The sequence below is a fragment of the Thunnus albacares genome, chromosome 11 (assembly GCF_914725855.1).
Source record: "Thunnus albacares chromosome 11, fThuAlb1.1, whole genome shotgun sequence".
NCBI classification, from domain to species: domain Eukaryota; kingdom Metazoa; phylum Chordata; class Actinopteri; order Scombriformes; family Scombridae; genus Thunnus; species Thunnus albacares.
In genome coordinates this window covers 24,001,222-24,025,371 of record NC_058116.1, presented here as the reverse complement: position 1 = coordinate 24,025,371, position 24,150 = coordinate 24,001,222, and the positions used below count along the sequence as shown (strand labels likewise).

At 37.1% G+C, this 24,150-nt stretch overlaps 1 protein-coding gene across 1 annotated transcript in view; it reads right to left on the bottom strand.

Annotated features, from left to right (window-relative positions):
- The window catches only part of pth2ra (parathyroid hormone 2 receptor a), a 65,657-nt gene that overhangs the window by 14,794 nt on the left and 26,713 nt on the right, over positions 1-24,150 (bottom strand). Inside the window, exons 7-9 of the mRNA XM_044366494.1 lie at positions 22,826-22,886; positions 16,662-16,728; positions 6,259-6,353 (exon numbers count right to left, since the gene is read on the bottom strand). Of these exons, the coding sequence (XP_044222429.1) occupies positions 6,259-6,353; positions 16,662-16,728; positions 22,826-22,886 (223 nt within the window). The remainder of the gene's footprint in view (positions 1-6,258; positions 6,354-16,661; positions 16,729-22,825; positions 22,887-24,150) is intronic.

The window sequence follows — 24,150 nt, the reverse complement described above, 5'->3', positions numbered from 1 at the left end:
TCCAACTAGTTCAGAACGCAGCAGCTAGGTTTCTAACTGGTTTTAACAGACAACATCACATCACACAATTCTGGCTTCTCTTCATTGGCTCCCTGTTTGTTTTAGAATTGATTTTAAGATTTTACCGATCACTTTTAAAGCACGTCTGGGTCTGGCTCCAAGCTACATAACAGATATGTTGACCCCATACGAGCCAGCCCACAGCCTTAGATCCTCAGGTGGGGCCCTTCTGGCTGTTCCAAAGTCGAGGCTTAAATCTAAAGGTGACCGTGCTTTTGCCAACAGGGCCCCTCGACTTTGGAACGACCTACCTGAGGAGATAAGACTTGCAGAATCAGGAACTTCTTTTAAATCACTTCTTAAAACCCCTTTCTACAGACTTGCTTTTATGTAATGTTCTCTTTCAATCATCTATCTATTCTCTTTTAATCTTTTTATCATCTCTCTATTGTCTTTCTTTGTCTTCTGCTGCCGTCTTCTTAAGGTCAGACCTGTTATTGTTTTCTGTGTCGTGTCTTTGCTTTGCATTGTACTGCTTTTGCTTTGTCTGTCAAAGCACTTTGTAAACTTTTTTTTTAAAGGTGCTATATAAATAAATATATTATTATTATTATTATTATTATTATCATTATTATTATTATTATTATTGTTTTATTATTATTGTTATTATTGTTATTAGTTAGCTTATGATGTTGTTTACTTGGGTTTATATTCATGTGTATTCTTGGATGGGTTAATGTATGCTGGGTTGTATTAATTATTTGTATCGTGTTTTCTGGTTTTCTGTTTCCCTCCTGTGCTCCTGCACTCCTCTCCAGCCCATTTTTCCCTCCACACCTGCCTTGCATCAAGCTTGATAGCCCTGCTCTGCTCTCAGTGTTTCCCTCAGCCTCTCAGGTCCCAGCCTGCCCTTGTGTCTTGCCACCTGTTCCTTGTTGTTTGATTAGTTCAGTTTCTATTTTAGTCCTGGTATTCAGTTCAGTTTTGTTGGATCATCTGTTCAGTTTCTTCAGTCTTGTCCTGTGTTCAGTTTTGCTCAGTTCAGCCAGCTTTTTGTTTTTTGACTGCCCAGTTTCAGAATAAAAAAGTTTTTCTTCGTCTGCTTTGTTCACAGTCTCTGCATTTTGGTCCACCTGCTCCGCTACAAATGACACCAACTGCTTGCAATGTTTGCAATCAATACTGATATCAGTATTAGAGAAAAAGAAAAATCTGATAATGGTATTAAAGCCAATTTTTATTATTTTTATTCTTTTACAGAAACATTATTTTTTTTCAAGAGTTCCTATCGATTTGTTATGTTAAAAATGGTTTATTATTGAACATGTCAGTAAATTATTATGAACACAAATGGCACACACAAAAACATAATTACCTTTAGTTAATAAAAATGGTTTAATATGAAATAAAATGCAGCCCACTGAAAACATGTATTGCTGCAATTTGCTCTTCTTTTTGCATATTATCTGCCAACATAATACACCAGTATCAACATACCTGTGTATCTGTGTATTGATTGATCATTCTATGATACATATTCCTCAAGGAAATTTTCAAAATTGTTTGATAAGGAATTGGTGATTATTTATCAGAGAACAACCTGCAGACATGGCATGTCGTGGCATAAGTTAACAAAAGTGTAAACTTGGCCAGCCTCATGTGTGAATGTAAAACAAAAATGTGTGAAATGCATGTGTATATGTTTGTAAACACTATGATAAGTAATCTGAGTTTCACATCAAATGAAATCAAAGCAGCAAAATTTAACGTAGAGGCACAAATCAACAGCAAATTAGTTTTATGGTTTCTGCGCTTATGACTTCTAACAATCCAAATAGTGAGATTATTAATGGTTTTTTCTTGCCAAGGTCACATTCCTTCCACAGATTGAGTTTCTTATCTTAGATACAGAAGTGCAGCTGTCTCTGTCGATACTAGACTGCAACACTGAAGTGCACTTTTTGTTTAGGCTTACTGTTAGGGAAAATTGCATTATAAATCCTGCAAACTGCCTCTGGGTTTCTATTTCCCAAAGCATATGACAGATTTTTGATATTCTGCTGACTTTCCTAAAAAAAAACTTTAATGTTAAGGTAATACACCCACCTTAGAATCCAGTCAGCTAACCCGCACGTCTAAATCAAGAAGTGACATACTCTATGTTTGAATTTGTTCTGTAAACTTTTTTCTCTGGGGATTTCCTGGTGGATATATATATATATATATATATATATATATATATATATTTAATTAAGGTGTCTTCAGTGCTTTGACTAGCAGTGTTAGAAGTACTACATAATCCTACAGATCACTACAGATTTTAGCTCATGGCAATCCAACATCCAGACCACACTATCTTTACCTAGCTGGCTGATTTACATGCATCTACATACATCTCTCTCATCTTTATATACAAATCTCAGACCCAGTGCCACACAGCCATCAAGTAATCACAGTTAGGACCCAGACAGCCCTATTGAAAAAACATTTTTAATTTATGGTGACCATCTGGAACGTACGTAGCAGAAGCTCACGCCATGCAAACTGACAGAGGTGAAGATTCCTGATTAGAAAATAGTGTTTTTGTTGGAGTTTGTTTGTACAAAGCATTGAATTATCAACATTCACCACAAGTTCAAGTGAGGACTTTAGCTCAATATCTTCATATAATGATCCATCCAGAAAAGAGAGGAAGAGTACTTTGTAAAGAAAACAAGTCAGATGTAGCTATTCAAACTCTGCTGGGAATGTAAAAGGTCCCAGAAAATGGCCACACAGAGAAAAACAGAAATTCCTGTATTGAAAGAGCAATTTGGACGACAATAGCAAACTGCGTCTGCATGATGAACTCAAAACTAGCTGAAAGGAGAGCATATACATTCATTCAACATATCTGCTTCCAGTAACTGACTGAAGCAGATATCGGAGCAGAATTGCAGCGATTCTCAGCAGGTCGCTATGTTTGAAGAAATCCTCCGTTTGGGAAGGGAAACTGATCTGTCTGCTGCTCTCTTCAGCTGTGATGGTAATACTCTGTGGCAGCTCTACTGTGTATGTGAATTTCAATTTAGCTAAGTCATAATTAATGCTGACTAGGCAACAGTGCTAAATGCCTGCACATTTTAATAATGCAAAGAAAAATAAATCATAATACACAAGCCTCAAATCAAGATCTGTTGCCCAAACAAAAAAAAAGTAACAGTGATGTTCTTTCCTGTTTCTGTCCGTTTAGCATTTCTAGTTTAACTGCTAGTGTGAAAATGAAGTATAAACAACATACGGCCAAGAAAAGGAGTAATTTAATGCAATCCAAGAGGCAATTTTATATTTTTTACCCTGAAATATGCAACATAACTGCATGACTTCGATTTAAAATTCAATCCATTCGTTTTGGCTCATGTTTTTTCCTCCTTTGGTCTCTCTCGGTTCCACAGCATCTGTGGTAAACGTTTAGGAGGCTTATGATTAAAAAAAAAATCTGAATTCACATGTAATCATCCATTTTAAAGGGGCCCTGTGGAATTTCCTTGTAAACAAACATTTTGATTCAGTTTTACACAACAAAACGCATTGTGTGTATCCTTGAGGACTATACATGTGGAATGCATTTTGTTCCCCATGAAACTTATTCTAAATCCTGCATTGTTTACATCCTATGGCATCATATAGTTAACAGTCAAGTCAATTTTATTTGTATAGCCCAATATCGCCAATTTTCCTCAGGGGGCTTTACAGTCTGTACAGCAATACAACATCCCCTTGTAATGGACTCATGGTTTTTGGACTGTCTGTGTTTTTGTTCTCTTGGTTTCCTGTGTTACACTTCTGTTGTCCAGTCCTTTTGGTCACATGGTTTTGCTTGTTCATATGATTTGAGTGATTTGTGTCTTTAAAGGACTGTCTTGCATGATTATTTAGCTTATAGTGTTGTGTACTGAAAGTTATTTGCTCAAGTTGTTTGCTGCATTTGCTCAATATGACTTGTGCACTTTAAGTTTATGTAATTCTGAGACAGTTTGATTTATGATGTGTTATCTATGAAGAGGTTTATGCACAATTATATTGTGTTTTCCGTTTGCTCTGTGTTTCCCTTTTGTGTTCCTGCACTCCTCCCCAGCCTGTTTTTCCCTCCACACCTTCCCTGCATCAAGCTCATCAGCCCTGCACTGCTCCCTGTGTTTCCCCTAGCCAATCAGTTCCTTGCCTGTCCTTAGACCCTTGATTCGAATAAGGAAAAACTCCCTACAAAACTCCTTTTTTTTTTTTTACATAACAAAGAAAAAGTTTAGCGACTTTATATAACCCACTTTACTTGGAGTTAAATCAGAGTGCTCCCTTAATGCTGCTAACAATCCCTCATTTACACAGGGGAACTGTGTTAGCACAAAACAACACTAAGTTCAGTAGGTCTGTAGACCGTGATGGTACATCTGTCATAGATTTAATGAATATTGCTTAAGTCATTCTCAGTCTTTGCAAGATGTATTCTTTTGAGAGAATGTTGATTTTCCTCAGTGCTCTCTTTCTGTTTCCTTTATTTTTTTTCTTTCTTTCTTTATTTATTGATACTCTTTCACATATATGTATGCAATGGGCTTTATTGGCTTGGCATTCATCTCTCAGCATTGGTTCCAGTTTAGTGCACCTGATTACTATCATCTTTTCTGTCTAATAGTCTGCTCATCTATACAAAACAGCCTCGCTTGCTGCATTCAAAACACAAGCTCTTCTTAGAAAATACTCTGTAATTATGATGTTTTTATCTGACACATGCATGCCAGCACCAGCAGGGGAGAATAATACTGATAATTGCAGATGTGAAAATGTGTGTGTGTGTGTCTGTACATATTAGCCTACTTATGTTGTGGGGACTCGCCTCCCTTTTCAGGACAAAATGCAAGTCCCCACAATATAAATTTTAAGTTAAGTCTTGATTTAAGGGCTAGCATCTAGTGATTATGCATTATGGAGGGCAAGTCTGTTTGTGTGTGTGTGTTTACTCATTTGCATGAGCTCTGCATGTTTATGTATAATTGAGAGTCAGTGAAGATATGAAAGGCATCTGGGAATAAAATCTATTGGATATCATGGTGTATAAATTTGAATTAATTTAAATTTGACAAAGGGATTAGCAAAAAAACAAGTGCATAAGCACAAATCAAAGACTTGGTTCACACCAAGCGAGATACATCTGACAAAGTTTATTTTAAGTCTAAAGGATAAGTCTGATGAAGACAAAAAAAACAATGAGTTGATCCTCTGCTAACAATTAGTGTCTGTATAGCCACTGATTGCTCTGCTGCAGAGGATGACATGTTTCTTCCTTGTGATTAACAGTGTTTATTGAGTCAGTCCCAGTCATTATCTTACCAATCCACACTTGAAAATAGTTCATCAAATACAATATTTTCTCCTTTTTTATCTGTCTACTGTGGTTTAGGAAAGTACTTAGCCGTGTGTTGTCAGCAGATATCAGTGGCATCGAATGAATCCCCTACATGAGCTGTGATATAAGCCGTCTCCAAGGTAAACAGTGATACATATAAACTACAGATTGCTGTGACTATAACACTATGTGCCTAAACAATACTCCTATACCTGTGTTGTTTTGTGATACGTGCATGTACACTTGCTATATCTACTTGTACATAGTCATATTTGAGATTCTTGTATGTATCTTGCTCTCCTGGGTTTATTTTTTTCTTTCACTCGTTCTTTCTTCAGTGTTTTCTTTACATCTTAAACTCTTTTGTCAGACAGTGTATCACAGGTGACCTATTGAGCCCTGGAGGGTTGAGTAGGAGAGGACTGTGGAAAGAAGAAAAATGCTTCAAATCAAAAGCAAAGAGTTTTAAAAAAAAACATATATACAGTATATATTTGTGACCTGTTTTTTGAGTTTATATCTTCAGTAGTAACAATTGGGCTTGGGGCCAAGCACAACAGACAGGTTAAGGAGTATTGAGAGGCTGACTAATGCAGTGTTGATTTTGGTGTTTTCATGCAATTTGTCAAAAATTACTGAGATACAGTACAGAACAACAGCAGCCTTATCCTTTAAGGTTAAAAACGACATGCTTCCAGAACTTTTACAAAAGTGAAAAAACACTGAAACAAGAAAACATTAAGAAAATGTGAATATGAGCAATCACAGACAGAGATGGGACAATTCTGCAGTACGCAGGTTACGTCAAACTCCCACCTTGGATATGAAATAAAGAGCAAAAGAGTTATAGATACAGTCAGCTCAGTACAAACCTGTACTGTTTCCTGGTGTCGTATCTCCCTGCATTTGTCTCTCGAATTTTAGTGGCCAACACTCGAACGATGTTCACAAATAAGATAAAGTTGAGCTGAAACAAAAGAAAAGAAGTGGAAAAACTCTCATCAATTAGATCACTAACTTGTCATTCATCAATATTCACAAAAGGCAAATTATTACCGCAGTTTTATCAAATTAAATCAGAGAAATTAAATCAAAGAAAAAATATTGTGGTTACAGCTTACAAGGTCTTAGTACCTTATTTGTTAGTTATTAACTCAATTGTATTTTTTGTATGAAATGTTGTCTTTTTAATGACTGCAGCATGGGTGAAGAGCCCAGAACAAATTTCCCACTATGTGGGACAATAAAGTTAATCTTAATATTAATCTCAATCTATAGTGTATATATCAGAGTAACACAAAACATTATTACCAATAAAAATATGGACTGTGTCCAAATCACAGGCCAATTTTAGTGTTTTACTATCGTCCACCATAAACCTGAATGACATATTAAGGAAAATGGTTCCATCTTTAAATTGCAACAAAAATACTAACATACTGTATCTAATTCTGTAAGAAACCATAATCTGTAAATTTTTTACATCATTTTCAAGTCAATTTATCACAAGATAGGATTAAATAAGTATTGAATGCTTGCAGTTTAAAAGCCACAACAGCAATAGTAAAAAACTTGACTTATTGACTTATTGTAGTGTTCTGTAAAGTCAATTTATTTTTCAGCAGTTGAAAAACAGCTAAAAAAAAAGACTTGCCAAGTCTGGGGATTTATTCTGAGAGACCTCCAGTGAGGCTGAGTAAAGTAATTAGAAACATGTAAATTGTGGCTTGTGTTTCTGCAGCCATTTTCTTAACATGGATAAAGACTTGGACCACTGAATCTATATAATCCTTTCAATCCTGTAGGCCACTTGGATGAGCCTGAATGAGGGTATATTAACAGATGCAGTATACATATTCCAAACATGGCTTTATTTTTAAGATTTTAACTCAAACCCAGAGCTGCCCTACAGTCGCATTGTTCCTTGATTATCACAGACGGAAATAAGAATTGACTTTTGGGACTTGCTTGACAGTATCAAGATTGAAATTTTGCACCTGTAATTGGAATACATGATAATGAGAAAGTGCCATCTGACCCTGAAAAACCCAGAAAATATGTGACTCTGTGTGATGAGAAGGAAAAGTGGCATTTAGACTATGAACCTACTTACAGCACCATCCAGAAATAATGCTTATCAAAGACTGTGATGACTATTAATAATATCATTCATGACTGGTCACGTTGTGGTAAATGGAATCAAAGCCTACTCTTGACATGCAGAATTTATGAGGCGTCACTTCCAGTATCTATAAATGTAACACAATGTGACAGGTGTTTTGCATGTTTTTACAGCAATATTAATCCATTTTAAATCACCTGTGTATGCAAGCCTGTGCAAGTTTATTTTGAGCAGTGACTGAACAAGAGATGTAAACATCTTGAGGTTCAGCAATTGACCATTCAACATTTTCCATAGATCATCTTATCTTGAAGAGCTTGATATACAGACTGCACTGCAAAAACATCAACAATTGTCTGACACACACACACAAAACACACACAGAGCTGAATTTTTCTCCACATCTATTTGAAGGCTACTCACAAAGGTACTCTAACATCAGTTATTGATGCACAAGCAATATTTATATCAAACAAACTACTTTGTATGTAACTATAAACTCTCAGAAAACAGTGAACACAATAGAAGGTTAATATTGTAATGAATTTTGGAAGAAAAAAAACTATTGTATAAAATAAACTCCTTCATACATTTATTCATATGGCAGACGCTTTTGTCCAAAGCAGTGTACAAAATATATAACTCTTCTAACTCTCAGTAAATAAAAAGGATGGGCAACATGTTAGTAATGTAAAAACTGGTAAACACATCTCTACTAGCTTTGTTTACGTGATGCTGAAACATTCACCAACAAAAACATTTTTTCAAATGGTTGCATAAAGAGTGGGACAACACAATGGGCTTTACAATACTGCTAAAATCAAATGCCTTCTTTTAATGTGGAGAAATAATCAGTATAGATTCAATGACCAAATATGTCAAGGTTTACAAACACTGAGCTATATCACACCAAGTCAAAGCAATTTTATTTGTATAGCCTATTATCACAAATAACAAATTTGCCTCAGTGAACTTTACTGACAGATGCACAGCAATGCAACATCCTCTATCCTTAGATCATCGATTCAGATAAGGAAGTTTTGCAGGTATTTGGTCATAAACAAAAGTTTCTGAAAAAATGTTCAGTTTTCTGAAAAAAGCCTGCTAATGCTGCTAAATAGAGCGAATAGCAAAGTTATTACAATTCATCCTGAGGGGGACATGAATATCTGAACCACTTTCAATAGCAACCCAGCCAATAGTTGTCAAGATATTTCACTCAAAACCACAAATTACAACCTCATGGTGGTGTTAGGGGATGATCAAAGCCAGTAGGATTAATCCTCTGGGGATCATGAATGTCTGTACAAAATTTCATGGTAAATAATCAGATAGTTGTCAAGATATTTCAGTTTGGTGGGCCGACTGATCAGCAGACATCTACAGAGCCATGCCACTGGCTGAGATTGTTCTGTTTTGTCCACTTAATCTCTGAGTTATCAGCTATCAGTAATCAGCTGTTACATTCCTATTGGATATAAAAATCTAATTTCTCACCAAGGACTTCATCAGCACACAGACATGCTTTGCTGAGATGAAGTGTTCTGAAAGTCTTTTCACACAGCCGGAGTCATTGGAAGTAATTTACAGCACATGTGTATGAGGATTGTAAGAGTTGAATTAGAGCATGTGCAACTATTTCTGCAAGTCCAAACTCTTTTTGTATCTTCAGGGGATAATCTGTTGCAGCCAGCAGCGCATCAGTCTGCATTTCCAGTCGCAGCTTGGTGGCAACTTCAGCAGACAGGGACAGATGACTGATGTCAGAACATGTCTTTCTACAAGTGTATCACATTTCAGGAGTTTGGTCATAATTTCATAGTTTTTGTGAAAGTGGTTCTTACAGCAAGACACTGCATTTCTCTCTCTATATATATAACAGCAGACACTAAAAAAATCCTCAGCATTTAGAGGTAGTATGTATAGTATGGATAAAAGACATAAAGAGACTGGTGTTAATCCTGTTTGATTCTCATCATTTGCATTGGCAACAAATACTGTGGTTTTAAGCCATAATGCTCATTTGAATTTGAATTAAAGGGAGTCATAATAAAGACTCATTTTCTTGATACTTATGAATACATATCTTCATTCCCAGTATTCAGGTTCAGTGTATATTTTCTTCTTTCCCTTCTTACTTAGAAGGGAAAGAATATTTTTAGTTTTGAGTGCCATGTCTGCGTACAGCCATTTCTCTGAGAAACAAACAATTAAAGTTGGATGCAGCCTTTTTAATGATCTCTCCTTTCTGCGACTCTCAGTTTCTTTGTTCATGTCTCTCGGTACTTATTTGTGCCGTTCCTTCCTTTTTTGGAATAAACCAGAGATCATTAAAAAACATGTTCAGCCAACTCTGAGGTTACTTACAGTACTGCCTTTGGGTTAATTGTGCTCAGATTCTGCTCAGTTATTTGCTGTTTTGGTTATGCTCTGGTCTGGTGCAGTTGTTTAACCAGTACAATAATTGGTTCATACACACACTCACACAACTATAAATCTTTTTCAGTTTGCCACCACTTGATAACCTATGTCAGAAAGTCTCCATGGAGGACATTTGTTCATTATGTTCTATTCTGTGGCAGCTCTGTTTCAGATTATTGTCTTTCAAATCTGTGGATTTGTTTACTCGGCTATTATATTCGTTCTATACTGTGCAACAGTTGTAAAATGACAGAATAGTGTTTGAGACAGAAAGACTCATGGCTGGTGGCTATGATGAGGAGTAGCAGTGGTTACCTAAATCACCGTTGCAGAAAGCATGTAATCTAAAAAACTGAGGGTTTTAGATATTCTTAACCCCCACAATAAGATAATCTGTATTGCCTGGGTTAAGATCTTTGAATCCACCCATCATGACATGAAACAGCGGTGTCTTGGTTGAATCAATTCAATGAGCACCACAGAGGGACTAACAATTAGCCAATCAACGCCAAGGGCAGAACTAACACTGTTGTCAAGCTATTGTCAGTCTGTGCACCCGAACCAAGGAGGAGTAAAACTGAGCAGTGCTGATCAAATATGAATCAAGATTCTGTTACTGTATTGCCTATTTCTCGCCTCAAATGTTTTCAGAAACATATTTTAGTGTACTGTTTAGCTGTAATATGAGAAAGTTTGTGACCATGGATGTATTATAATAGCTGGATATGGTGCCGCTGCTCAGCCTTGCAGCCATTTTTTCCCAGTGGCCACTCACGGTATTGCAGTAAAAAATCCCCCTGCAGCCCAAAAAGCATTTCCCTAGGAATGTGGAGGTCAGTGTGGTGGATTGGCATTTAACACATCTGACTTTGATTCTTCAGACTGAGTCAGAGGCTTATGATGGCTTTTTTTTAAAACATGACTACAATATTTCCTTAACCTTAATCAAAGGTTTCGCCGCTAAAACCTTAAATCTGCATTGCACATGTAGAAATAAATAAATATCATCATTAAATGTTTAAACTTTGCCAGTGAACAGGTGCTAAATCATCCAGTATAGATAATCTGTCAGGTGATAAAATTATACAGTATGTATGTGTGTCTAACTCCAACCTAATGGCTCGCGCTTCACTTGCACTGTATGTCTTCAACTGCAATCGAAATCCAAAGCCTCAAGTCTTTTCTTTTATCCACTTACACTCTGTGAGTACCAGAATAATGTAGAAACTGACAGAAGACTGCAGCTGCTGCTGTTAACATGCTGCTTTTGCTGCTTAAGTGGTGTAACATAAATTTTACTACGCTCCAGGGCAGGATTGGAAATCATTTAAAAAATCTCTATGTCAGTGCAAACAAAATATCTCAGAACCTAAATACCTTATTTAAGGAATATTAACATGCTTAAACTTGTTTTATTCAAATTATTTATGCTGCAGTCACATTTTGGGTGGTAATCAGAACACTGGATATCCAGCTACCCAGGGAAATACACCCAGCTTCAGCAGTATAGGTAACCATGCAGACACGATGACAAAGACCACAGAGTCAGAGTAGTAACTTGGGGGATTGTTATTTTCATGTTTACATTTACAAATTAGGTTGCGTTTCACAAAAGAGTATTGCATACATGCAGACTGGAAATGACGCCACCATCCCATTTATATATATATATATATATATATATATATATATATATATATATATATTGATTTTTGTGTGTGCGTTTGTTTTGTTTTGACATATAACATTATAGAACGCAATAAGCGATTTGAATACATAGTCCCATAGTCCCAACGAATAGAAATACAACCAATGAGTCTCCAGTGGTATACAGTAAAAGTAAATGCTCAAAAGTAATTTAGGTGATAGTGAAATGAACATAAAAAGAAAGTAATGATCAACTGTGCCTTTAGTCTTTATCATCACCTAAATAAGAGTGGAGAAAGGACAAAGAAAAAAATCCAACACAATGAAAGGAAATAAGCAGCAAAGGAAAATAAGAAACCAGTGGGAAAGAAAAATAATTTAAAAAGGAGAAGAAGAACCTAATCCCATTTCAGCCACATAGAAGACCAACCTATCCTTCAGTCTAGCTAATCATCCTTTCACAATAGAGTTTGTATTTTCTGATTTATCTGGTGTATTACTTTGATATTGGATATGACAGCGACATGTGTGCTTGCCGCTGCTAATTCTAAACGCTTCAACCCAATTCTGTTTAGAAATGGAACGAGGGGGTTTCCATCTGCAGACAATCATTATTTTAACTGCTCTTGTACACACAAATAGTATAGGTTTTTCACTGACTGATAAATTAAGTTGCCAAGTAATAAACTGACTTCGAGCATGTAATAGTTTTGTCTAAGATAATAGTTAAGAATGCTGCAACTTCCCTCCCTATATGTGTATAATACAGGGGTTTTTGCCAGTGCATTGCAAGCCTGGTGGCCCACCAGGCCTGAGTTAAACCCCCCTGCCAGTTGAAAATCTCTTATTCCATCAGTAACACAGTGACGACCATAACCAAAGGATGCATATAAAAGGCAGACACTTGAGGACAATGACCTGAGGTTTGGCCCGTAGCGCTGGCACACTGTATTCGTACTGTGCCAGTACAGGAAGAAGGCACGGCATGCAGATCTTCAGTCATCCAGGTCATAGGATATCAAGAATCACTGAGTCAAAGATACACTATTTGATCTTTTAGTTTTGAGAAAGTTTTACTACTCCTCTAAGTGGCTTTAATAGTTGGAGTCGGAGTCAGAGCAGACATAAAATCTCCTGTCCACAATGAAAGGAGCAAAAAAAAAAAGGTTGTTGCTCTATAGTAGGTCAAGTGCAAACAGTGAGGTCAACAGGCAGGAAGTAGTTTGTAACCATGCAACCATTCTGTAAAAACTGTTTGGCACCAGTATAAATCACTTCAAGACATGAAAAGCTGACTGCTCAATAATGGGAAAGAGAATAATATGTCTCAATTCCCTTCATTATACATGCTTGAATACAATTCTACAAATTCTGAACTTTATTATCGCAGCAGGCACCCTCAGCTCCTTTTCCCTCACTTGGGACCACTGAAGAACATGGCAAACTAAACCGAAGCTCCCAAAGGGACAACCAGTTTACGTCGAAATTCAATTGATAGAATACTTTTTATATGGTCAAAATTACTTGTGGGGTTTCTATTTTAGTTTAATTTAATCTTAATTAAACACCAATGATATTCAATGTCAACAGCGAGTAACTCCAAGACTAGAGCTGTCAAGTAAGCGCTGAGCTACACTAGCATGGCAAGTGAAATGCAGCATGCCAAACAAACAGATCCCACAGTCACCCCGTTGACGGAGAATGAGAAAATTGAGACAAAAGTTTTGTCTGCCATGCAAGCTTCTTTTGGAAAAGAAATTGGCCAGGTTAGCAAACTTCTAACAGTTCTGCAGGCCAATATCGAACAAATCAAGGACGTTAATGCAGGGCTCCAAACAGATGTAGACGGCATCAAAGGCTAGAAGCTGAAAGTCGGATCTAACAGCTAGAATATGAAAATGTCAGCCTTCGTCAAAAAGCTGATAAGAAAACTAGAAAATGTGAGGAGCTTAATGCGGCAGTCCAAGATGCTGCTAATCGTGATAGGCGCCAGAATGTGAGGTTTTTTCAACTAAAAGAGAAGCTTGAGGGCGGCAAACCGGCGGAATGCATGAAAAAATTATTACGGAGGCATTGGGTATTGAGAAAGACCAAGCAGCTACAACGAGTGCAACCAATGCCTGATGAAAGCCGCCCTCCCAGGCCTATCATCATCAGCTTCTTGAGCAACTTGGAGCGGGAAAAGAGTGCTGCCAGCCACGAGGAGAAAACATAGAAGTGGACAGGATGTCGCATGGGGACGTTGCATACTGTCTTTCTTCCCAGATTAGACAAGATAATTGGCAGATAAGAGGAATAAGTTTACGGAGGTGAGGAAGAAGTTGCATGCCCTGGATATATGCTTCACCATGGCATACCCAAAAGAACTGTGCTTCACTTCACATAATGGCCAATGTAAAGTGGTTTCTGAACAAAGAGACCACCGGCAAATAAACTGAACTAGTATGGAAAACATGCTCAGTAAATATGGACATTTGAAATACTGAACTGCTGGTAAAGATTAACCATCAACTGGATTTAGTTTTTCTTTCTGTTTTTCTTTTATTTGTGAGAAATTGATCCGCAAAAGGACACAGAGGAGCTGCACTATTATTTTTGTTGAGAGAACTGATTTGCTTTATAATAATTCATTTAGAAAGAAAATTGACATGGACCACATCTCTCATTTGTACTGAAATTGACAGACAGGGACTCTGGCAGACAAGCCTCTGTTTTCCCGTTCTGCTTCGAGGAGTGAGTAGGATTTATTGCTTGTTTGTTTGTTTGTTTGGAATTACTGTTAAGGTTTGTGCAGAATGTTCCATCCATAATATTTTTGTTTGGTTTGGCAGTCGGATACCACCCTAAGAAGCTTACTAATAAATGGGTTGTCTGGGCTAATTTTCTCACATTCTAGTAGAGTAGAGTAGAGTATACAAGATACCAGGTTATGGTTAACTTTATAAGGTTGAAAGATTACATATGGAATGGGAAAAGGCAGAGGATCAGCTTTATGAAGCCATGTACTCTTAGGGAAAGGGGCAATCCCAAATGTGAAAATATATACTCTGTCTTTTAAAGTTAGCTATGCAGCGGGCAGGATTGGATTCCCACTTGGATTGGATAAAAATAGAAAAGTCTATGACGGCTCCTTTCAAACCTAGACAGGCCCTTTCACGGATAAGACATATAGATGGAGAAAGAAACCCCATATTAAGGCATTCCCAGCGGGTGTGGTCTGAGGTGCATAAATGATGTGGAAATGTCAATACAGACAAGTTTATCTTCCATATGCAATAACTCTCAAATCTGGATGGGAAAACGTTCATTTAGTTGGGATAGTTGGCAGGGGAGTGGTATATGCATGATTAATGATTTATATAGAGATGCAACATTTAAAACATACCAGGAGCTAGTTGACCGGTTTAACTTTCTGGAAATGCCTCTAATTATGGAGCAGTATAGGGACTGTGTTCAAACTTAACAGGAGTTTAGAGGAATCTAATATGATACAGAAGCTCTTTGATTTACCAAACATAATGCACAGTACCTCAGTGTACAAAAAATCATAAATACGCATAGTGAGAAGTTTAAGAATCTAAGGTTAATTTGGCAAAGGGACTTGGGGAGTTTGGCCACTAGAGATATTAGAAGTTACAAAGTTATACATAGATACTATTAAACTCCTCTGAAGTTATTTAGGATGAGCCTCATACAAGATAGAAAGTGTTGTAAGTGTAAAGAGGCAATTGGCACATTGTTATGTGTTATATGGGAATGCTCTGTTGTTCTTCCCTTTTGGAAGGAAGTGCTGGCGAAACTTAAAGTATGGATAGAACAGCCCTTATCAGACTGTCCTCAGTTACTGTTTATGTTCTCGGTGATAAAAACACTTTTACCACAGGGTGTCACCAAAGTATAGTTTGGATTAATACTGACAGGTTTCATTATTGCAGCAAGACTTGTTTTTTGCGGAACACCAGAGCTCATTGAATGGGTTAAATTTATGACTGAAACTGCTTCCTTTGAATACATAATAGCTAGGATGTAAGAAAATCAATGTGTAAAATGTAAAATGTTTTAGGTGCTGTAATTGACTGTCCTTCTGTTTTGTTTTGGTTTTGTGTGTGTCTGTAGGTGTGTGTTTTTCTTTTTTTGTGTGTATGTGTGTGTTTTCTTTTCTTTTTATATTGCTCGGTTTTGTTTTCCCTCTCTTGTGTATGTTTGCAAAAGTTGACTTATATAATACTGATAACATAAGATTTTTGAGTCATATGAGTCATATGTACTGCATGTAGAATGACTGACTGAAAAGAAAAGAAAAGAAAAAATTAAATGACAAATAATGAGAAAGAATAACTTATGTTTGCTGACAAATAACTTGTCAGCAAACATAAATCATGGAGGGCAAGACTGATTTAGGCTCTTTTTTAAAAAATATTACCTCTTAGAAGCATATAAGGATATGCAAGGTACATGTATTGATTTTTTCACAAGGTTAAAGATCCCCTCCAGACATGTTTTACGATAGATAAAAATATTCTGCTTCAATAATAATTTATATGTAATTTTTCCACAAAAAATATATTATTACCTTGTTAAAATCCTTTAAATTACATCAAATCCTTCTTGCTCATTGAAAAATCCAGAATCTATGAAATATTTTCTACTTCAAAGATTCAACTGCTGGACACAAGATGTCTCCTACTTCACTGTAAAGTTCAAGTTTCCACATCACTCTTGTGTAAGTTGCATAAAGAACCACAATTGTCACAAAACATGTTCACAGGTACACACCTTAAACTCAGATATAAAGTAAGCAAAAAGAAACTTTCCACATACATCATTCTGCACAGTGAAGGTCAAACATCCAAGTGAAGTAATAATATAGCAAAACACATTTTTACCTGGTGGAGGACTTTTTAAAAAAAGGTTTTATACCATAACTTGCATGCACAGACAGACAGACACACACACACACACACACACACACACACAAAAGGCCCCCAAATTGGGATGTCTGTCCCTGCTCTTAGCAGCTCCTCAAGCTACATCAACACTAATCGATAGTTAATATCAAACTCACTCACAGTCTCACACTCTTACCCCGATGGCTGTCAGGATGGGAACCTGATAGATCCACTTAATGTTACCAGCACTTAACTCCCAACACCTGCAGTTGAGACAAGAATTTAAAGGAGAGGAGACAAAAAGATGATGTTAAGAAAGCAAGATATAATGGAAGACAGAAGGAAGAAGTAGCTGGGTGATATTAACTGGAAGGGCACAGACAGACTGAGTAGGCACCAAATAAATGATTAAGTTCAGTGTGAAAAAGAAATAGTTAGAAATTGCATTTTTGTTAGAAATGATTAATTAATGTAAGATTTGTGATACAAATCAAAGTAATGATCTCAGAGAGGATACCGCAAGTAACAGAGACAGAATCTTAATTGGAAAACAGACAAAGAGAGACAGAGATAAAGAGAAATTAAAGCCAGAGGACAAGTAAACACCTATGTCAGACACTGCTGGTGAATATGCTCTGCTGTGTGTGCGAGAGACAAAGAATATTTGTCTGACATGTAGTCGCATATGCCCACTTTTGAGTGATTGCTGGATTTCTACTTCTAGTTCATATCTGTGTGATGTTGTGCTGATTCGTGTTTCTGCTGGTAAACATTTGACATTAAAGGAGCCGTCTGTCTCCTTGTGTGTTTGACAGACAGGCCAAAGTCACTGATTCATAAAGAGTTCAACAGAGTCGTCGGGTGTGTGCTTGTCACACCACAGAGAATGTGTAAGTGTATCAGTGAATTTGTTAACCAGCTGGGAAGTTTCTTTACTCTTTTGCGGTCTGATTTGTGGTCTTGTGGTATCAGTGGAAATCATAATGTAATATTAATAATGAAGAAAACCATGGCAATAAATTACATGAAAATAGCATCCTTTTGCTTAGTTGCTTACCTTCTAATGTAGAGTTTTATGATCTTTCCAATGTATGCTTGCTATGTTATTTGACATTTACTTGGAAGGAGGGTTGTATTTTTTACAGTGACAAAAGGGGTGACAGACGAGAAATGAGAAAGAGCTGAGGGAGACAGCAAAGGGAAGTAGCTCTTTGAAAACCTGGTTTCAAAGCAGCAGCCAGACAACAGATGAATCATTACTGAAGTATCTAACATCCACTGAAGATGGTATGTCTCCATATCTCTGGCATGGGGCATAAGGCATGGGGGCGATACAGTGTGGGAGTGCCCTTTTTTTTTTTTTGCAAAATATCGAGCCACTGCCCCTCTAAATGTCTGTCTATGTCCCTTCTCTGCTCCACTCCTCTGGCCATTCCTCCTCATTTACATTCTGAAGCCGAAAGATACATAGCAAATGCAAAAGGGAAGAAGGAAAACCAAAAAAAAGCCAAAAAAATCTATACAGTATATGTTTTGCAGCTTATTTTCAGTCTTTTGAAGTTGTTTTTTCTCTTCAGGTCATTTTCTGTTTTTTCATTATAGATGTTTCATCCATTTCCTATGGAATTATATTCTAAATATAACATTTTTCTTAGTGTTCAGTTACTTTTCTTTTTCTAAACTACTATTTTGTGACATAACTGCAACTCAAAAACTGTCTTTTCTATTTCCTAGTCTTTTAATGACTTGCATTTTCCTTGTAGTACAGCAAAATTACTTCACTTTTCAATTATTTTATACTTCCTTTTTTTTCTACTCTTGTACGTGAATTGCCCTCCATACCTTCAAAAAATGAACCAGGTGGAAAATGGTTAATCTTCCTGTAGATAAAGGTGAAACTAACATACATGGGTTCATTTTGTCTGTGTTACTCTAAAAATATGAAGGATTTTTTTTAACACAGAAAACTTCAAAGAAAACCTTACATCACTACACAAACATATAGCTTTCCAAAGAGCAGTTGTTTCAGGGTTTCGGCAATTATGCGAATAGGATTATGCAGTTGTATCACAAATTGAGCAGACTTCAAACCTGGCGACATGTGCACTTTGCATGTTATGTATGCGTTCATGTGGGGGAAGTGGCATGAAAGTCAAGAGTATCACCTCTTACCACAGCCTTAATAACTACCACAGAGTTCATGGCAGCAACTACAATACAACTGAACACAAGTTTTATAAATGTACTTGTTATTGCACGCTGTTATACTTTGTCAACAGCACTGCCTTTGTTGTTCACTGCACACAGATTTTCCATTTTTTAGGTCACTGAGTAAATTGAATTCTGCTATACTGCCAGGAGAATAGCAGCAGTACTCTATTTCCCATATTCAGGGCTTTTACGGTTGTTTACAGAACAAATACCTTAATTCACCTAAGCCCTGTGATGGTGTGTTTTGTGTACAAACAAGTCTTCATACACCAGGGCATGGTCCTGAGTATCAAATAAATAATATGCCTTGTCATTGATGCAGGCTGTGCTGGGTAAAATATAACTACTACTACATGTACTGTATATAAAAAAGAGATGTAGAAAATAATCCCGTTAGATTATATTGCTGATGTCACCACTTCCTTTCACCACAAGTACATGGAAAGACCTAACCGGATACAAATTCATTAAATTTATCTCTAAAACTATTGGAAAAGCTGATTTCTATACCTGAGTATTCTGGTCATGTTTGCTGGTGGGTCTAAGCCGACAGTCAGGAGGCAGGAGGCCGGGAAACACCCCTGAACAGGTCAAAGGGTCACCGGCTACCCAAAACTTTTTGCTGTAAGGCCACAGCATTGACTTACAGTGGATTTGGGAGTTTCAAGGAAAGCTACAGTATGGTTCAGTTTTATACATTAGTTATGGACATGTGTGTTCATTTTTAGTGGTAGCCTCAATACTGCTGAAAATTACTGGCCATCCCCTGTTATCTCCTTATTCAATTTATTAAATTACACTTTACAAAAGGCTCAGAATATCTTTGCTTTTTGAGGAAATGCCTCTCGGGAGGGTATGTAGACAACTTAGTTTTAAATCAGAGCGGCTTTTAGAATACATTCCCTGATACTATTTGACTGTTGAATGGTAAACCTTTGACACTTTATGTTGTTTTTAGTGGCTCTTATGGTCCTTTCAACATTTATTTATGGTATTTATTTTGAATATGTCTTCATATGTCTTTACATGATAGTGTATGCTGTGTTGAAAGTTGCACTGTATGTTCTGTTTGCACTGTGAGCTAAGTTTGAAACAACTTTTATAGTAATGCCAATAAATTTAACTCAACACAGTGTACTAACCCAAGCTTAATGTGATTTGCACAAATATGTATTAGGACCAACTTTTGTGGAAAGGCAAGTGTGCCAATATGCATTGGTGTGTTGTTAATGTATTAGCCCATATTTATTTTTAACCATCCACTTGAGTGCCTGGGATTGGACTTTTTATGTGACACCCCACCCATGGATGAGGGCATATTTTTACCTCTTTAAAATGATCTTTTCTTCCCCATAAGAGCACCAGTGCTTGTGGTGGACATCAGAGTCCTGGGGCACAACGATTTAGCATAAATGGAAATTGAATGAAGCAATCAACTGTTCACACAGATGAAAAATATAATTTAGAATTTAGTTGTCATTTTGCTGATGGCTCTGGCTCCGGAGGGACTTTTCTTTTTAGAGTAAGAGATTGAATGCAGAGATGAGCATTGTCTTATGCATTAACAAGTGTGTTGCAGTACATTTCTGCAGATGCATAATGAGGCCTCCCAAAATTTGAAGCCCAACAAATAGGCAACTACTTTTTGAAGCGGAAGCAGTACGTCTTTGTCAGCCCTTGATGAACATTTTGCTATTTAGTCCAAAGTAATCTGTTCAGAAGTCCAACCCAAATACAGTTCTCAAAGCTTAAGATAATTTAGCATATCACTTCAGCTGCTCCAGATTTTGCAACTCTTTTGTTGTTTGTATTGTGACCTTTGTGGAGAGTCAGCACAGCGGGTTTTGTTCAGTCTTTGAACAAGTGTGAACCAAACAATAAATGTTATTAACAGTTACTGAGAGGCAGAGGGGGGTCATATGTGGCAGGGAATACCATTATATCTGAATTTATGAAAATCACCACTCAACGCAGGGGTGAAGACCTCTGATGATTTTCATGCAAATGGAGTCGGACCTTTTCAATGGTACAAATATAACCATAGTAGTATAACATACAACATAGTAGATTGCTATTGTCCAGTAGAAATCCTGAACTGCATCTATAACATTACCTTTTATGTTTCTGAAATACACAGCGTAGCCTAAAGTATGTGTACTTTGGGTCTGGGACTGTTTGTCATAGTTTAGGCAAGGCTCATTACTTCCACTTGAAAGAAATCTTAATGCTACAGCACACAATGATACCTCAGACAATACTGTGCTTCCAGATTTGTAGCAATAGTATGGGGAAGGCCATTTTCTGTTTCAACATGACAATGCAACAAGTCCTCCAAATTGTATGACAAAATATGTTGTTAGTCCATTTGCTCCAGGACCAACACAATACAAACGTTTTCAACAAATAAGTACTTAAAAATACTGCATCATGGTTTGGGTTAAAATGACTACTTCCTTAAGGTTAGGATACCCTTGTTTACATGGTTACAATAATAACCACAAGGTTAAGGTTAGGGGATGATTGTGGCCACGGTCTTTAAAAAACAGAATTGACTTGTGGTTGGAAATGTGAAATGGTACAGCAATCTCTTGTATTAAAGTGTGATGATTTGTTTACCCATTCATCCACCCCAACCTCCTCCCAGAAGGTAAACACACTCGCTGGCCATTTTATTAGGTACACCTTGGTAGCACTGGTTTGGGCACCCTTTTGCCTTCAGAACTGCCTTAATTCTTCGTGGCATAGATTCAACAAGGTGCTGGAAACATTCTTCAGAGATTTTGATCCATATTGACATTATAGTATCACACAGTTGCTGCGGATTTGTTGGCTGCACATCCATGATTCTAATCTCCTGTTCTACCACATCTCAAAGGTGCTCTATTGGATTGAGATCTGGTGACTGTGGAGGCCATTTGAGTACAGTAAACTCATTGTCATGTTCAAGAAACCAGTTTGAGATGATTTGAGCTTTATGACATGGTGTGTTATCCTGCTGGAATTAGCCATTAGAAGATGGGTACACTGTGGTCATAAAGACATCGACATGGTCAGCAACAATACTCTAGTAGGCTGTAGTCTGTGATGATTCTACCATCTAAATGTTGCAGCAGAAATGGAGACTCATCAGACCAGGCAACATTTTTCCAATCTTCTATTGTCCAATTTTGGTGTGCAAATTGTAGCCATAGTTTCCTGCTCTTAGCTAATAGGATTGGCACCCGGTGCAGTCTTCTGCTGCTGTAGCCCATCTGCTTCAAGGTTTGACATGTTGTGCATTCAGAGATGCTCCTCTACATACCTCAGTTGTAACAAGTGGTTATTTGAGTTACTGTTGACTTTCTATCAGCTCGAATCAGTAGACCAGTAGATCAGCAGTTTCTGAAATACTCAGATCAGCCTGTCTGGCATCAACAACCATGCCACATTCAAAGTCACTTAAATCACCTTTCTTCCCCAGTCTGATGCTTGGTTTGAACCTCAGCAAATCATCTTGACCATGTCTACATGTCTAAATGCACTGAGTTGCTGCCATATGATTGGCTGATTTGATATTTGTGTTAACCAGTACTTGAACACATGTACCTAATAAAGTGGCCAATTAGCGTATATGTTTTTCGGGGGACTTGCATAAATAACTGATCCTGTAATTTTTCTTGAACGGTCTCAAACAAAGCCAGCATAAAGAAATGGTCTTCTTCTTCTTCTGAGTTTGGTGGTTAAGAATCTTGACCTCAACCCTGCCCAACACCTTTTGGGATGAATTGTATTAAACTAAATATATTATCGCACAGCATCGGTGGTGGCTGAAAGGGAGGAAATCTCTGCATCCAGATTACAAAATCTTCCCAGACGAATGGTGGTTGTGTGTATATATATACATACATACATACATAAACATTTATTCAGATTTTTCTTGCACAAGAGATGCATGCATATTTAATTGGATTTCACTAAGGATTGAAATGTCACTGCAATTAAGCACTGATTAACTTCTTGAAATTCTTCTTTTGTCTCCCTTTTCATGCTTATTTTCAAGCTCATTTACATCTTTTTAAATATTGGTTCCCTTTTGAATCGTGGTTTCTTTTAACTTCATTGATATAAAAGAAGACCAGTAAATAAACATACTGTGACTTGCACTCTCACCTTGCATCTGCTAGCGTTGCCCTGACAATCCCCCACACTGCCACAAAAAGAGCCGGAACACCTGAAAGTGCACAAAACAAACAATGAGCTTAGCCGTCCTGATGATATTGTAACACTCTTTGTGTTGTTTACCTGATATATGGTGCAGGTCATATTCACATTCCCCTATTCCCACATCATATTAAGAAAGTAAAGACACATGAACCGTTTTCATGGGCAGCATCTTTCAAAGAACCAGACTTTCTTTGGACACATTATTTAACTCCCTTAAGGACTGTACAAGAATTACTGGAGTGGGCAGAGGGGATAAAACTTTTGTTTTACTTTTTAAAATGATGAAACAGTCTTTGGAATCTTGACTTAGAAAAAGGCTGCGACACCCTCCCTCCCAGTACATCTCAAAATAATATGACAGTATTGATTTAACATTAATCAAACATTAATAACTAAAAGAGGTAAAGAGTAAATAATTGATGACATACCACAATTCAAGCATTTATATTGACAATAAAGTTTAATTATATAACACTGATAAAGATCGGTGACTTAAAAGGGAAAGCATGAAAAGAAAAAAAAGACTAATACACATATATACAGTATTTAAACATACATTCCCACACAGCATTAAAAAACAACTTAGCCAAAAAACATCTTGCCTTCAGTCTTCCCTTAGGAACAGCCAAGAAGTTCCCGCCTGAGGACCGCAGACAGGTCAATAGGGGGAAAGTAACTCAGAGATGTAATCTGGGGCCAGGCAATGAAGTGGTACAAACGTAATGAGAAGGACCTTAAAATCAATTTGAAAACCAACAGCCAGCCAGTGTAGGATACTAAAAGGGGAGCAATATGATTTTTCTTGGTCTGTGTTGATTGGTCTGGTGGCTGCATTTTGTACAATTTGGAGTATGTGAATTGATTTATGATTTACACCAGTTAAGAGACCATAGGAGCAGGCAAGAGGAAATTTATGATGCATTCAGTATCTGTAAAACTGAAAATTTAACTAATTCTTGGGATGTTCCTGAGATGGTAGAAGCAAGACTGGACTACTTTATTGATATGTATTTCAAAGTTGAAGCTGGAGTCAAACATCAGACCCAGGTCCAAGAAGATATTTGCAGAGTGGACCAAGTGATGACTGGATTCGTGGATGCAGAAGGTCAGAGCCAAAGATAAGAATTCCTATTTAATCAGAATTTAATTGAAGAAAGTTCGCTGACTTCTAATCTTTTATATCTGCTAAACCGTTTCTAAAAGTGGAATTGTCAGACTTCACTGGTTTACACATCTGTGTCATCTGCATAAAAGTGTAATAAAATGTCATG